Source organism: Acanthochromis polyacanthus, chromosome 8 (genome assembly GCF_021347895.1).
Source record: "Acanthochromis polyacanthus isolate Apoly-LR-REF ecotype Palm Island chromosome 8, KAUST_Apoly_ChrSc, whole genome shotgun sequence".
NCBI classification, from domain to species: domain Eukaryota; kingdom Metazoa; phylum Chordata; class Actinopteri; family Pomacentridae; genus Acanthochromis; species Acanthochromis polyacanthus.
In genome coordinates, this window is record NC_067120.1 from 28,342,814 (window position 1) to 28,359,570 (window position 16,757).

At 38.4% G+C, this 16,757-nt stretch overlaps 1 protein-coding gene across 1 annotated transcript in view; it reads left to right on the plus strand.

Annotated features, from left to right (window-relative positions):
- Positions 1-16,024, plus strand: part of itga11b (integrin, alpha 11b) — an 87,990-nt gene extending 71,966 nt beyond the window's left edge. The window contains exons 19-31 of the mRNA XM_051952154.1: positions 187-272; positions 361-565; positions 647-745; positions 1,149-1,225; positions 4,171-4,254; positions 4,634-4,733; positions 7,400-7,513; positions 8,504-8,587; positions 8,723-8,833; positions 8,954-9,049; positions 12,030-12,143; positions 12,250-12,349; positions 13,520-16,024. Coding sequence (XP_051808114.1) covers positions 187-272; positions 361-565; positions 647-745; positions 1,149-1,225; positions 4,171-4,254; positions 4,634-4,733; positions 7,400-7,513; positions 8,504-8,587; positions 8,723-8,833; positions 8,954-9,049; positions 12,030-12,143; positions 12,250-12,321 — 1,242 coding nt within the window. The 3' untranslated portion in view covers positions 12,322-12,349; positions 13,520-16,024. The remainder of the gene's footprint in view (positions 1-186; positions 273-360; positions 566-646; positions 746-1,148; positions 1,226-4,170; positions 4,255-4,633; positions 4,734-7,399; positions 7,514-8,503; positions 8,588-8,722; positions 8,834-8,953; positions 9,050-12,029; positions 12,144-12,249; positions 12,350-13,519) is intronic.
- Positions 16,025-16,757: the final 733 nt, after the last annotated feature.

Below are 16,757 nucleotides of genomic sequence, written 5' to 3' on the forward strand. Positions count from 1 at the left end.
CCCTGACAGCACTCGTGGTATTACAGATCCTGACACTTGCAGGTTGGCTTCACTTTTTTGCTACATCCATCTTTCTAATACAGTCTGTAAGTTGTACACTGGAGTAGACTGTACCGATGTGTTTCTTTGAAACTGTTTAGTTGCTTCAACAAAGAAAAAGGTAAGAATCCTGGTTTCTTGCCATAGCTTCACTTCTGGAATGGATGCGAGCAGGAAGATACCTGTGTTCCTGATCTCATCCTCCATAGTCACACTGACCTCATGAATGTTCAGTGAGTAATTTGGCCATCTTCAACAAATATATTTATCATTCTGAAGTATTGAGAAACTCAGATCATAAATTTCTTGTTTTCTCTCAAGGCAGTTCTGCAGCATGAGGGAATGGGCTACATGCTCACTCTGCATTCATAAGGAGTCGTTTGACAGCCCAGTGTTTATAGTGGAGTCTGGACGAAGAAGGATGGTCGTGTTTGCTCAGCTGGAGAACCAAGGAGAGAATGCATACAGAGCTGCCATCCACATCTCCTATTCCCCCAACCTGCTCTTTTCCAGCCTCTTAATCAAGGTACCTAAACCTGCTATTGCTGTCAGTTACCAAGTCAAAGTCTATGTTGACTTTATAGCTTGGCCCCCTTTCCCCACCCAGGACCAATCAGATATCCAGATCGAGTGCTACGCCGAGGAAAGACTGGCCAGTCAGAGGAACTGTAACATTACCGCTCCGTTCATGAAGTCGTTGGCAAAGGTAGGTGTCATGGTAATGGAGCATTTTCTGATTTGGAATATGTCATTGAGTTTGATCATTAAAAGATTTATTCAATTTTCAGATTGACAAAAATATCACAAAATTAAATAAATACAAATAAATAGAATTGGTTGCAGGACCATTAATGAAAACAGAGAGTAACAACTATTGTGTAGATGTTTCTAAAACAAGGCTGTTTTGTCACTGTTATGGTTATACCTACAAACATGATTATGATCACTGCTCTTCACTCTGAGGCTCCGAAGAGCCTGCTTGCTCTTAACAAAACCTACAGGTATGGGAGCACATGAAATGCACTTTCAGTCAGCTCACAGAGTCTGTAGATAAAAGAAAAGGTAGATTTTTTCAATTCTTTGAAACTATCTGCCATCCTCCTGTCCAGGTAACTTTCTGTCTGGAATTTGAGTTCAGCCATTCCATGTTCCTGGATCATGTACAAGTTGTCATGGTGACTACCAGGTGAGATGTTATTTGTAATACAATGCTATGCATGTTCCATTGTCACAGAATGTTGAGGCAGGATTTTATCTGTGTGAATGTACAAGAATCTAATATCAGCTAGGTGCACAACCGCAGATTGATTAGATTGTTTGAAATATGTGATAATTTATTTTGTGTTAGTTTTAATTTTGACTTACAGTGCAACACTAGGTCGATAGATGTGATATTTTGCACAGAGGTAGGGAAATGACATTTAGAAGATCAGAAAGCTACTGAAAAAAATTATTTGTTATGGAAATAATTGCTGAAAAGCAGTATAATAACATGGAAACTGTCACGGCGAATCTGAGAACTCAGATGCAGACATGGAGTGGACAGTAAAAGTTGCAGTAAAAGGAATTTATTACAGACAATTTGAAGAATAAATAATACACAGAGGGGTGGAAATCTAAAGGGAACTAAATCACAAACTAATAGATAAAGGCATGAACTAAGACTACTTCATATAACCAAAACTAGCTGCTACGCTAGACAACAGGATCATGTCAGCAGATACAACAGACAGTAATGACTACACACAGGTTGGTAAGAGGCTCAAATAAACAGTGTAGCAAGCAGGATACTGAGCATGTTCCAGACTGCAACCGAAAGGGTCACATTTGCAACCTTTATTTGAACATATGCCCTGTTGAAATTTCACATGGTCGCATTGTATGAGTCAATGATGATCACCAGGATGATCTGGTGGCCCTTCCCTCGGCACAAGTAGCTGCTGTGTAAGTTATTGTGGTTGGAAATAGCTATATCATTTCCAGTTTATCTTGGTCTTTCCATGTCTGACATGCAAAACACTCAGTTTCATTGTTACCATGTTTCAGTGATGAAAAGATTAGCAGACGACAATGTTAAAACACAGTGAGGACACAGAAAGAGACTGGAGGAGAGGGTGAGGTCTGATACACACCTCTGATAGAAGTGTTCAGGTGCAGGCTGAGAGATCTCCACTGAGCCAGCTAAGAAGAAAAGGTAGCCCCACATTCAGTCTTGATGGCTCAAATTCTAACAACGATCACAGTTTTAACAAGAGAAACATGATTGACTCTGGTATTGACACTTAAAATGCAAATCATTCATAGAAAAGTCTGCTCAGAGAAACCTCTGCTGATAGAAAACAGCACATACTGCTAAAAAACACTCAGTAAATCTGGGTAGAATGCTCTTTTCACTGTTTTCCAACAAATACTTGGTTGTACACTTGTCAGAACTGCTACACTGCCGCTGCCAGGCAGTATCTACTGTAGCCAGCATGTAAGGCGTTTAGGGAACATCAGTAAAATGTGCTGTTTACCAATAAACTGATGTACAGCAAATGTTTAGCCTGTGCCAAGTTTATTACTGATATCAGAAGAGGACTGGTGACAAAATGAATATATTTTAAGATTAAAACATTTTACAAAATCAAGTCTTGTATTGTTGCCTGGTGCAGGATGTAGGACAAATTTTGTAGTTGGGGACATTTTGTTAGGCTCTCCTTTCTTCAAAGAGCTTTCGGAGATTTAAATATGGATATTTAAATCTATCAACACTCTGCTGAATGGAGATAAAATCTTGAGCTGAAATTCAGGAGTAGAGCCACACCTCTATCACTTCCCTCCCTGTCATATGTCTATACATACCACTCTGCCCTTCCCACTTGTTTGTTCTTGCATCTTGTGCATAGAGCTACACACACCATCATTTAGCCATGCTGCCTGAAAGTTTTATAAAGCTCTTTTATACCATGAACCTCTTATCCATCAGCCCTTGAGGGATCTCAAAGAAATCGGTGTCACTCCAGAAATGACACCCACTGCATCCATCTGTCCCAAAGACACAACTCTAATCAGACTTCATCTGTTTTCCAAATGCTTCAGTCAGTCCTCATTTGATCGCTTGTCTGCGCCGAGCAGCTACAACTGAGCAGGCCCAGGTTTCTTTTCAGCACTGTAGCCAGGCTGACAAAGAGTCACAGCTCTGTGGAGCCTTCTGGTCCTTTAAAACTGAGTGGTGAGGACTCCATGATCTTAGCAATCAAAATTTTGACTGTCGGAAAAAAAATCACAGCTATATTGTCAGGTACAGTGTCCCTGGAGGTGTCTGTGGAATCAGGCTTATATGTGGACTACTTACCTGCTATATATCTCTCTGGGTTAACATCAGTAATTGCTCAATCTAAACCAGCAACATGTCGGTTGAGGAATCAGCTCCCAATTTAGGTTTGGGAAACAGACACGTTCTCCAATTTTAAGATAAGGCTGGTAGTATGGCAGGAGACTCTTGGTCCTGTGGGGATAAGGCTAGCGCTAGGTTGAGGTTCAGAGCTAAGTATTAAGTGTAAATTTTGAGATGAAATTGTTAAAGGAGGCTCACGAATTTGTCACAGCAGTTAGGTTGTGTCCACAAAATGCAATGGTGCTAAACCTGAAAATGGAATGAGTCTCTCAAAACTCATTACATTTTAGTGTTCCTGGCATTTTGCTCAAAATAATTAAAAAAAAGTATAATGCATTGTGGGATGCACAGTGATGTAGTGGTTAGCACTTTCGCCTTGCAGCAAGAATATCCCTGGTTCAGATCCCAGAGTGGGCCTGGGATCTTTCTGCATGGAGTTTGCATGTTCTCCCTGTGCATGCGTGGGTTTTCTCCGGGCACTCCAGCTTCCTCCCACAGTCCAAAAATATGCTGAGGTTAATTGGTTACTCTAAATTGTCCGGAGGTGTGAATGTGACTGTGATTGTTCGTCTGTATATGTAGCCCTGAGACAGACTGGCGACCTGTCCAGGGTGTCCCCTGCCTTCGCCCGAGTCAGCTGGGATAAGCTCCAGCACCTCCCGCGACCCTAGTGAGGATAAAGCGGTGTATAGAGAATGGATGCATGGATAATGCATTGTAATTTCAAGTGTGTACATTTGTGTGTTAATCAGTGAGGGAGACGAGGGATACCCAGATGATAACATCAATGATATCTTCCTCCCTCTGAAATATCAAACTGACCTCCTCTTCACCAGGTGGGTAACACAGAAAGTTACTAAACACTATGCAAATTAACATGCTCTTATATCCATGCTTTAGATAGCAAAGGAGCAACATGTGAAGATTATTACTTGGTCACAGCTGACGTTTATTATATTTGAAGATTTTCAATTGTAAATTTCAAAAACTGCATTTCCTAAACGAATCAAGGTTTTTAAATACCATGTTTTGTTTTATTTAGTAAGTAAATTGCTGTAGTAGAAAGTGTTTCTTCTTAATAAATGAGTTGCTGATCAGTTTGGGAGCAATAAACAGTTTCTAGTTTTCTGAAGTTCAGTGATGAACACCCTAATAGCATATAAAGTATGGAAGTATTTTTCATTGCAGATGTAAATTCTTCTTGTTCTCTGACAGAGACCCTAGCCTTCATCATTTTGAAATCAAAGCAGACTCCTTGTCATCATCCTGGGACCAATCAAACAGCAGCTCTCCCATCTTCAACCTGACTTATCATGCAAGTTAAAGTAAAAGATTCATTTTTCCATCGAATCCAGCAAATTTATGGAAAATGCAGTATGGTTGATAAATAGGTCATACACATAGTAGAACAGTACGCACATATTGCAGCGCAGTTATCAGCACGGCGAACTTCAACATACAGAAAGCAGTCTGAATATGTCAGTGTAGAATTATTACATGTAATTTGTGGAAATCAAAACAAGCATCATTTGTGGAAGTGATGTCATAATAGCTGTATTAGCTGGTTTGGTGTATCATTGCAAGGACAAAGGGGGTTGTCTGTTTAATATAGCGCCTGGAAAAGGTATTTAACCCCCTATGAAGTTTTTCTGTTTTAATTGCTTTTCGACAGTGAATGAAGGTCAACATAATTTGGCTTTTTTTGTCAAGAATTTGTCAATGGTTCTCAAGAATTGCCACTGTGGAGCTTCATAACTATCGCTGCAACCTCGACAACAGATATGGACGAATAGGATAACGTTGCTTTTTATACCCCACAAATCAGTAAAGAAAGGATGGTTTTACCTTGCTGACATGTTTCAACTGCATCTGCAGTCTTCTTCAGAGCATCATCTGACATTTGATGATGTGTCCTTTTTTATCAGGTAACCAGTTTGACAGATCTGTCAGAATCTGTCAGAATCTGTCAGATTCTGACAGATTGTAGTCTACGCCACGAGGTGGTGGTCTGCCAAGGTGCCAGCTTGCCTACTGCCCAGTGTACATAGCATGTGACTCTGATTTTTGGCCCTGCGAGTGGAGAGCCCACTGGGTGAAAAAGGGCAATTAAATAAATATAAAAGGAAGGAGAATAAAATAAGCATTTATCCCCTAGAGATCAATATTTAGTCAATGCATTGAGCCGGTGTGGTTGGGTCTCAATCAGCCTGGCACATTTGGACACAGCTATTTTACATTTCTTCTGGGCTTTGACTTGGCCACTTAGTGTCTTAAACAATTTCTATATAGGTTAAGCTGCATGCTTTGAGTCTTGCAGGAAAAAAAAAATCTTCTCCCAAATAGCAGTTCTGTTGCATACTTTTGACTTGTCCTATAGCATTTCCCAACACATTGCTACATTCATTTAACCCTTTGCATTTACAAGCCTTCCATGGCTTGCTGCCAGGTAGTTTCCACATGTCATGATGCTGCGACTACCATGCTTAACGGTAGGAATGATGTGTACAGATAGATGCTGAAGTTGGCCTGTTCTTGGCAGAAATATGCATGTGCCATACTCCTTCCTTTTCGGAATTACAGATTTTTCTGAACTCCGATGGATATTAGGTGACTTGGAAATTTAATTCAATTCAATTCAGTTCAATTTTATTTATATAGTGTCAATTACAATCAAATTGTCTCAAGACGCTTTACAGAACCCATATGCCTGACCCCCAGAGCAAGCCCAAAGGCGACAGTGGCAAGGAAAACACTAGCCTAGCCACGCTATACCCATGTTTCTGACGGCACAAGGGTCTAGAGAAGCTCGACAGGGAGGGAGGCGGGCTAAAAGGTTGTCTATCAAATCCCTCTGCAGCAATTGGGTAGGTATACAACCAATCAACGCAACGAATAGACTGACGTAGTTCCTCAAGCACCGGTGGATTGTGGCTAAGTCCCATTAGCTTCCCAACCAGCGGAGCCAACTGGTATATTAAGGATTTGCCATATCCCGTCGGCATAAGTCCAAATACGTCTTTCTTCTCAATGAAACACTTCAGTGCCGTCCTTTGTTTATCTTTCAAGTTGAATTTTAGTTTCAGATCTTTAAGGGCTGTGGCCAAAGCCGAGTCGAAAGATAACTGTTTATTGTGCGCTGGTTGTTTCTGTCAGAATCGTCGCGCCTCTGTCGTCACTTCGTTACGCCCGCCTTCTGACTCTACACTTCATAGTGATTCGTCCGGCCAGTTTTAGGAGCATCCAGCCTCGAGCCTTATGGAGGGTAGCTAGACCCACCCTGGGAGAGAATTAAATTTGTTGCCGTGGGTTGTCTAGTGCGGCTAGGCTAGGAAAACACACTTTTAACAGGGAAAAAATCTAGAGCAGAACCCGGCTCTAATTACATAAGCTTCTGAAAAACCTTTTCACTGAGTTACTTGAAGTGTTCTTTTGTCTTCATGGTGTACTTATAGTACTGATTCACTAGGGATTGCACCTTCCAGATACAGGTGTCTTTATACTGCAAAATTAGGGACACACAGTCCTGCTCTCAGATTATCTCAATTTCACTAATTGTTTGACTTCTAACACTGTTTGCCTGCACCCGTGTATGCGTGAGGTGTAGGTGAGTCACTTTATAGAGAGTGAATACTTGTGTAATAGTTTGCATTACTTTGAAGAAATCTGTTTTAACTTTGATATGATGATGATGATAAAATAGTCTTTTATTTGTAAATTTTTGTCAAAAAAGCCAAAACATACTGACCACAATTCAATGTTGAAAAGCAATGAAAGGGAGAAGTGTCCAAGAGGGGTGAATACTTTTTACAGGCATTGTGTATTATTCTGTTGTGGGATATCTCAAAACCCACTGACCAGAATTCTAGAGAATGTTAGAAACAATAATTATTTACATTATAACAATATGACTGCACAGATGTGTTAGATAGCACTTGGTTGACAAATAATTAGTTATTCACTTACTTTTTACTTCTTATGCAGATTCAGAACCTGGGCATCTTCTCAGTTCAGGATGTTCTGTTCAAGGCAGATGTCTGTGCTGTGACTAGGAATGGAAACCAGCTGGTGAACATTGAAGACTATAGCATCGAGCAGGTAACACTGGAAACCTTCGAATTATAATATACATAATTTAAAAAGTAATAAATATATCCTAATCCATGTTGGGAAACGAACAAAGCAAAAAAAAAAAACCCCCCCCAAAAAATGCAAAGCCAGATGCTCATGTGATTTGTTATATGTATGTGTGTGTATATATATATATATATATATATATAGAGAGAGAGAGAGAGAGAGAGAGAGTCAGAGAGAGAGAGAGAGAGAGAGAGATAAATTATAGAACATGGAGAGTTATTACTCATAATGTGCCTCGATATGAAAACAGTCAAAAAGGTAGAAGGGCACGACCAGAGTTTGTTTTTTCCTTTTAAAATATCTTACATTATGTAAGAAGCAACTCACAACACATCCCATGCCATACAAAAACAATTTTTAGGCTACACCTTCATCTGTCTAGATTTTTGTACTGGGTTCACTTTAACACAGGGGCGTGGAATTATTGCTTGTTCTTTGGGGTCATTGTGTGTCACATCTCTCTGAGGACGCAAAGTGTGCATTTTCTGTATTTCATGTTTTAGCCCTTATTCATCAGAGATGTATTTATTCTTAACCACCCACTTCAGAACCTGGAATTTAAGTTTTTGTGCCATATCCTAAGGATGGATGAGAACATATTCCAAGAGTAGCAGCGGTTACAGAATTTCCCATTTCTGTGATAACAATAGTTGTTCCTTCCTTTCCAAAACTGGAAATTGGAAGAAAAATAGAAATGATAAAAAATAAAAATAATAACGTCAAGAGTCTCCTCAAAAACAAAAGATAACTAATCCTTTGGATTTATAGTTTTATGCCTGCTGGTAGTTTTAGCAATTAGGAAGTGCAAGGATGATGATGCAAGAGAGACAGGATAATTTGTTTAAGTAGCAATTATTTAAATGCAAAGAAATTCCAATATTAGATATTACACACAATCTTGATACAGAAACAATATATTACAGCTAAACATTACTGTCCTCTTCTTTTCAGGAGGTACCTGGGTCCTTCTGCATGCTGCCTCATACCACAGCCAATCTTGTTACATCTGAGGACCTGTCTCACCTGTCACAGCTGGTAGGGCTGGAGTTTTTCTGAGGAGACCATAGGAATCAGCCTTTGTTAAAGAAAAGTGTCCTTTTCTCTTGCTCTCTTTTCATCCTTGTGCGTGTGTGTGCGTGTGTGCGTGTGTGCATGCGTGCGTGTGTACAGAACCACAGTAATAGTGTCAGCATGGCAATCCAGTGCAGACTAAGCCTGTTGACCTCCAGAGAAGTAAAGGTGACACTCAAAGGAAGACTTCAGCTTCCTGCCCTGCTTGCTGTGAGTTACTCCAATATTTGTTTTTATGATTATGTTTTTAAATGATCAAAAATTAAGAAAAATGTCAGAGAAATAAGACACCATGTCTTGGAAATTAACTGACAACCACATGACTTTCAGGTAAACTTTAGGTCTATCGAGTTGCTGACTGCTGCCTCTATCTATTTGGAAGTGTCCAGTCCCATATTTCTCAAAGAAGAAAGACCTGTGAGACAGGTGAAACTCTGTTTTCAACTATAACTAACTAACTGACCAGTAAATTAATAGATTACTGAATGAGGTAAGTGAATGTCTTGCTGTGTATCTCATTGCTGGATAATATCTGTTGACACAGAGACACAAATTAACAACACCACGAACTGCAGCCTCCAAAAATCCTACATATTTATCCTTTACATATTTATATAATCAACATCTCTTGCAAACAGTTTCCCTTTCTCTTTACAAATTTCCTTTTCTCTTTATGTTGTTTTTATTTATTGTACTGTGTTTTTAATGTGTGAAGGTGTTTTAAATGTTTGAATGTGCTTTTTTATTTTACAGCCGTGACAAAAGAACAATTTCTGCTTTTACTTGGAACAGGCAATAAAGTTATCTATTTTTTTAATCTATTCTATGATGACAAGACTGCATTAAACTGAATTAGTTTTAGCCAATAAACCTATTGGTTAGGGTTGCCCCATAACTACACCACAAGACCTAAATACAACCTGCTGTAACCAAACAATTGATAACAACTTGACATCTTTTGTGAAATGTGAATCATCTGTTAACTGAGTAGATATGTTAATATCTCAAATTTGCAGTCAGTGCTAATATTGATTCTCCAAAAAACAAACTATCCAGATTATTTAAATTGAATTTGACTAAATGATTTGGATATTAAGAGGGTTTCTTTCTTAATCATTTTTTTATAAACTTACTTTATTTACCAAGTATGTACTACCTGTCCTCCCAAAAGACACAGTAGAGTCATGTACATAAACTGTACTTGATATAGAACTGTCCTGCCATCTGCTGTCAGAACCTATAATCACAATTAGTTGCGCTTCAAAATTGCTATTCAAGCAACAAAGCTTCTTTTAACCATTCACTAACCATGTGCAAAAAAGTGGACAAAACAGCAGAAACATCTGACATGAAGTTTACATTTTAAACCTTTTGCTATTTTTTGTCTTAAAGTCGAAATAAGCTGAATTTTGTGTATAGCCCCGTAAAGCTGCTTTAGTGCCGCAGTAGAGTCACTTATATTGTCAGGGTTTCCTGAAGCCCCTTGTAAAACACTCTTTGCAGGGCTTCATCATTCCAGTTAATCTCTGAAGCCAAGGTGCGGAAATCCACCACATACTCAGCCACGCTTTGAGATCCCTGGGAAATGGACAGCAGCCGATCCAATGCATCTCTGCCATGCACGGGATGGTCAAAAATCTTCTTCATTTCAGTAGTGAATGCCACATAATGTTAGGAAATGGGGGGGGGGGGGGGGTTAGAACCCAAGCACAGACATGACAGGCAGGCAACAGGAGTTAAAGAAAAGGGGTTTTATTAAATAAGGATCAAACTACAACAAAACTGAAACCTGGACTGTGGTGGGCAAGCCAAAAACCAAACAATTGAAAAAACTACTGAACTGAGGGAAGGTACTCACACGTGGGGAACTAATAACAGTAGGTGAAAGCAAACTGAGGTCCATCCAAATAACAAAGTCCAAAAGGTAAATCTATAGGGGGGAAAACACTGAGAAGTCTAAAACTGATGCAGTCCAGTGGGGTAAGGAAAGTAGGGGAGCGGAAACCGAGCCGACATGAATATCCAACAATGAACCAGCAAAGACTGAGGGACAGGGCAGAGCTTAAGTAGCAGAGGAGGGTACCAGGTGAATGAAGTTGAACTGATTACAGCAGCTGACAGCAATTAGTCAACAGTGTGCAGCAGACAGGGGGCGGGCGACCGGGAGAGAGAGACAGGAGGGGAAGACATCAGACAGAGGGAGCCAGAGGAATAAGACAAATAGGGAGGTGAAAATGGGGAGTGATGGTGGAAAAAGGAGAGAGAAGGGCAGGAGCTGGAGTGGGATCGTAACACATAAGAAGTGCATACAGGTCTCTGCTGCTCCCACAACCCCATTTCCGAGTCCCTAGCGGCACCAGACAGATAGTAAGCTAATTAAGAATGCAATTTTGGCTTTATCAGAGACATAGGATCGAGACTGTAAATCAAAAACCAAGGATACCTGGGTCAAGAATGCCTAACTAGACCCAAAATCTCTGCAGTACAACTCAGGAGTAGGCACGTGAGGCTCTTTAGCTGGTAAAACCGGATTAACAACAGGAGCAGGCACCACTACCAGAGCCAGGGGCCAATTGAGTAACTAAGTTAAGGTGGACAAGTGATTATACAAAGCGCTATTACTGATCATAAGGCTACATAACAGCTCCTCGTGATGTCCTAAGGCAGCATTCTGGTTAGCAATAGCCGAACTGATAGTAATACCCACAGCACCATCCACCCCTATTTCATCTTCCGCTGAGCTCATAATGGCCGGACTGTACTGTTACGGCGGGTGCCGGAGGCTCAATAGCAGGAAATGAGAGAGCAGAAGGAAAAGCTTTCAGAATGCTTTATTTACAAACTTAAAGATAACACATATACCAAAACCGGAACCGCCGATCCAAACCAGAAGTTACGAAGGAAAACAGAACCTAAGCGCCTCCAGAGGTAAGGAGGACTAACAACAAAAACAAAACCCAAACTATGGTTAACTCACTATTGGTAAGACCAGTAAGACCCTACTGCTGATAATGGCTGGTGGATCCTACACAGTTGTGCAAAATGTAATAGAATAATGAGAAATATGGATTACCTATGCTTTCTTCAGAAATACCTAAAAGCGTCACTCGGAAGATTGGATCTTGGATGCAACTGGACTTTCCAGCAAGACAATGAGCACAAACACACATAAAAAGGCTTAAAGAAATGATTAAATCAGGCTACAATTTGGGCTTACACTGGCATAATGCATGGTCTTTACGAGTGTATGTAAACTTTAGTTCAGAACTGTATGAAATTACTTATTTACTCCTTCTCTATTAATTGATTCCTGCACATCGAAAGTTTTGTATTGTGAAAATATCAGAGTAGAATAAATAGTTTTTAGTTCATAGATGATGTGATGTTTATTGTGCTGTATCTGCAGATAATCCTGGATCTGAGAAAGGAGGAGGATCAGTCCATCCCCATCTGGATTATACTGGGAAGCTCACTGGGAGGCCTGCTACTATTGGCCTTATTGGTCCTGGCTCTTTGGAAGGTATAAATACAAGCTGTTCAGTCAGAAGATAGATTTTTCTGTCATCCCTACTACTTCCCAATCAACTTTTTTTTCACCCTCAAATTTGTGCCTGCTTTTTTGTCAGGTTGGCTTCTTCAACAGACGAAAACAACAGGAAGAAGAGAAGCAGTCTGTAGCCACAAAGGAGGAGCTATAGTGTGTGGGTGATACCAATGTTAAATTTGGTAGGTCCTCATCAGTAAATGGAACCTCACTGGAAAATAATACAATTTTAAAAAGCCATCATTATTAAAAGCCAGCTATGTTTCACAGGTATAACTCAATTAACTAAGAGCGTCTGTCTGCAGAGGTTCCCTTTATTTTGGATTTAGTGCTCGGAATAAATGTTTTGTTTGTCTATTCACATTTATTTTTAGATGCGGCCAATATCAGATTCTAGTGTGAGGTTGTTAGTCCTCAATTGACATGCATGCGCATTAGAATAACAACAACACATGCATCATACACACATATATAAGTAAACATGAAGATTTAAGAATTCAGCATGGATTAGTACCACATATGAGAAGGAACCCAAACCAGAACTGAAATGATTGGATTCACTGTGATTTATGGTGCTCATACTGGGCAGCAATAGTTAAGATAGCAGTCTGGGTTGTTCATTAATTGTAAGGTTGGGAGTTCAATCTCCTCCATGTGAACCTCAAGTAGCGCCAACTGGTAGGTGAACACCTTGCCCATAGTTACTGTAAAATCTTTGTTATATACAAGGAAATCAGTTAGCCCAATTCAGCTCCAGTCACTCCATCAGAAGATTAATTACATGTCCATCATCACAAACTGCAACCTCCAGAGTAATTTCATTTGTCAAAAAAAGTCAAATTTAAGCAAGTCACTTTTAATCAAATAATGGACTGTGGCCCAATTCCAATGTAAAAAGAAATTTTCCATTTTATTATTTTACAACTTTATGTAGGGAACACTCTAATAGACGTGGCATGCTGATTAAAAATTACTTACTTGATTCGTCAGATAATTGCTTCTGTCATTTATAAGAGACGAAGTGATCATTAGTAATTTCATTGAGAAACTAATCAGCAGATTATTTTAAGTAATCATTAGTAGTTCAAAAATAATAGCAAGCTGCTGTGACTTTATTAGCGCTCAATAGCTAACAGGAATAATAGCAGCTGCCCTCAGGTACAAACATATAAGACTATGTCTCACATGTAAAAGTAATACAAGCCTAAAAGTCTTGGCCGATAGCAACTTAACTAATAGATGGTTCAGGATGACTGGAGCCTAGCCTAACCAAATAGAAAATGCTCTGATTCTCATTTACTTTGTAAGTGAAATAATATCCTAACTTTCTGCCTCATTTACCTATTTTTCAGCAAATGCCTGGGAATTTCTTCAAATTTGGCACAAATGTGCAATGAGACTCAAGGAGGAACTGAATAGACAGTGGTCAGAGGCCAAAGGTCAAAGTCATCATGACCACATGTTCAGCCCATTGTTGTAAATGCAATATCTCAAACACCTGGTGGAAATTTCATTTAAGTTGGCATAGGCATCCACCTCAACTCATGGATGAACTAACTATAGTTTGGTTATTGAAACCCAAAGGTCAAGGTCACTGTGACCTTATAAAACACAATTTTGGCCATAACTGAAAAAATGCATAGGCTATTTATTACAAAATTTAACACAAATGTCTAACAGGATTACTGACAGAGTGATAATATTATGTCTCCAAGGTCAACTGTACTGTGACACCATAATGTTCTGCGAAAACACTTTTCTGGCCTTTATTTACTGTTACTCGGGAATAGAAATGGAGATTGTGACTATATTTTCATTAGGTTAGATACTGAATTGGTAACATGAATCTTAGGTATCCACCTTTAAATTGTGTTGATTCCAGGGTTGAAGTTGTGTCTGATCATCCATGTTTTAAAATATGTAGCTTCTTTTCAGTAACATACATATTTTTCATTGCTCCAACATTGTGGTATACCACAATCAGCGTTATTGACCATGCATGTGAACTCAAACAGAAGAACTTGACTGTGCTTTTTCACTGATCCTAAATGCTTACCTACATACCTACAGTTGTCAGTATATAGTGTACGCTGTATTATATGAGTCTGGTTCAACCAGGCTTTAAAGTTCAACCTGAGAGGTTTGCGGAGTGTACACAAACCAGTGATTGTAGTTTGCATAATGACATCGCCAACTCCAAAGACTAGGTCTGATCGTGACAGTTTCTGTTGAGTTTTATGTTTTGATAGAGAGAGATGGGGACTGCCTAGAAATTAGGAAAATCTCATTAAAATTCTTCATTTATCTAGGTTAATCAGTGTGATTAGCAAATTAAATTTCAAACTGTGTGTGCAAATCATCCCACAAATTCCAAAATTGGCATTGTGTCCAGATGGCTGTGTAAAGCTTTTGAAGTGTTCAAAATGAAAAAAGTCATCCACTTGCAAAGCATGAATGAATTACATCTGACCACAGTCAGTCCAGTATTATTTACTGTATTGAAGCGGAACTAGTGGAAATCTTAAGTACGTTGACAAATTTATTAAGATTAATTTTCTGGGGAGCATGAATGTCTACAGCAAATCTCCTAAACAAAATACAACACAAAGTGAATTACACAACTAATCAGCAAGACTACCAGCAAACATCATCAGTTATTAAATGCAGACAGGAGGCACAGTACTCAGTTTCAATTACACCCAGCATGAATACAAACGATGCTACAGCTAAATAGAGTGATATCAGCAGGAAGCGCAATAAAAATGGACAATCATGTGACATTAAAATGCATAAACTGTGTCAAAGTATGCTGAACAACGTACTTGTCAGCAATTTAATTCAGTTCAATTCAAATAATTTCAGTTCATCCATCCTGTATACACATACAGCGGCCTCCATAATTATTGGCACCCCTGGTTAAGATGTGTTGAAAGCCTTAAAATAAATTCAGTTTTTTTTGACTGTTATATGTTTTATTACTGTTTGTATTTGTGTGCAAACAGTAGATTCACTTCATGTTTATGTGTGTCAACAGGAACTTGTAAAGTGACAAAGATGAATTTAATTTGAAGTTGTTCTGATGTAGATGAAAGTATAATTAATAATAAACGATAGTGACTCCATAGTGGTGGAACACATTCACTCTAGTACTGAATCAGTCACTCTAGTTTGGATGTATTTGTACCTTACTTCTAGATTTCTTCTATTTTATTAAAATAAAAAAGGAAAATATAAAATTTTATTTTCTCTATTAATTTAGTAGAAATATTTCACCTTTTTTAATTTTATTTTTATGGTGAGAAAGTTTTTAACACAAAATTTTTCCATTCATTATTATTCTCACATTTTTTTAAACTACTGAACAACTGAACATACAGCAGGTATCAGACAGAAAATAAATAAGTAATTAAATGAATACAAAACAATGATAATATAAATAAAAGCACAAACAAGCACACTAAAAGTTCACCCCTCTGCACCACCAAAGTGTCAATTATTCTAAAATTGACGGGAATACTGTTGACTTAGTAAAACAGGGTCCGGGCTGAGATGTGTCCATATTAGCCAGATAGTCCAAAATGGGTCGCCATATCTTAATAAATCCTTCAGTATTGTCATGAAAGGTGTAGGTCAGCTATAAATTCAATTTTTATTGCAGAAGCATACTCTCACAATGAAAATTGTAGAAAAATGTATTATAGGAGAATATAAGGTGCTGTTTTGTTGGCAAAAGGGAATTGTACAAATTATTAACATCAGGGGTGCTAATAATTGTGGGGCACATGATTTGATGTAAAAGAATTATTTCTTAATGTGTGATTTTTTTTTCCCCACTGAATAAATGCACTTGAATTAAAGGTTGGATTTTCCTCGTTTTTCATTGTGGTCCTATATTATTTAGAAAAAAAAACAGAATTTATTAGAAACTAAAGAACACATCTTTTTTTACTTGTAATTTTTTATTTTTGTTTTATACATGCTCAAAAAAAACCTAAATCAACAATAAATAAATACAACAGAAACAACAAACAATACAACAATACATTACAACATTAAATGACAAAACATAAAAACAAGGGACAAGACAAGAAAGGAAAAAAATCATATAAGGTTACATATTTAGTTTCCATATATATGCTGTAGGAAGGCATCCCATTTCAATTTATGTTTTCCTCCACTGTAGAGGGGAGAAATATGCTCATAGGCAGCAACCATGGATAATGAGCTGTACCAGTCTGAAATTGATGGTGTAAATTTAGATTTTCACTGTTGTACTAGCAACTTTCTTCCAACCATTAATGCAGTCTGAACAAATTCAAGGCTGTTTTTAGAAATGAGTCCCTTTAGCATTGACAGGTCTCCCAGAATGAACAAATGAGCAGAGAAAGGAATGTTAAACTTAATAATGGAGTTCATGGATTCATGTACAGTATTCCAAAAATCTTGCACTTTGGAACAATACCATAACATATGAATTAGTGTACCATTCTCTGTGCATTTCCAGCATGAAGGGTCATCTTTAAGTTTTAAATGATACATTTTAGATGGTGTCCAGTATACTCTATTAATAATTTTAAACTGAGTTAGTCT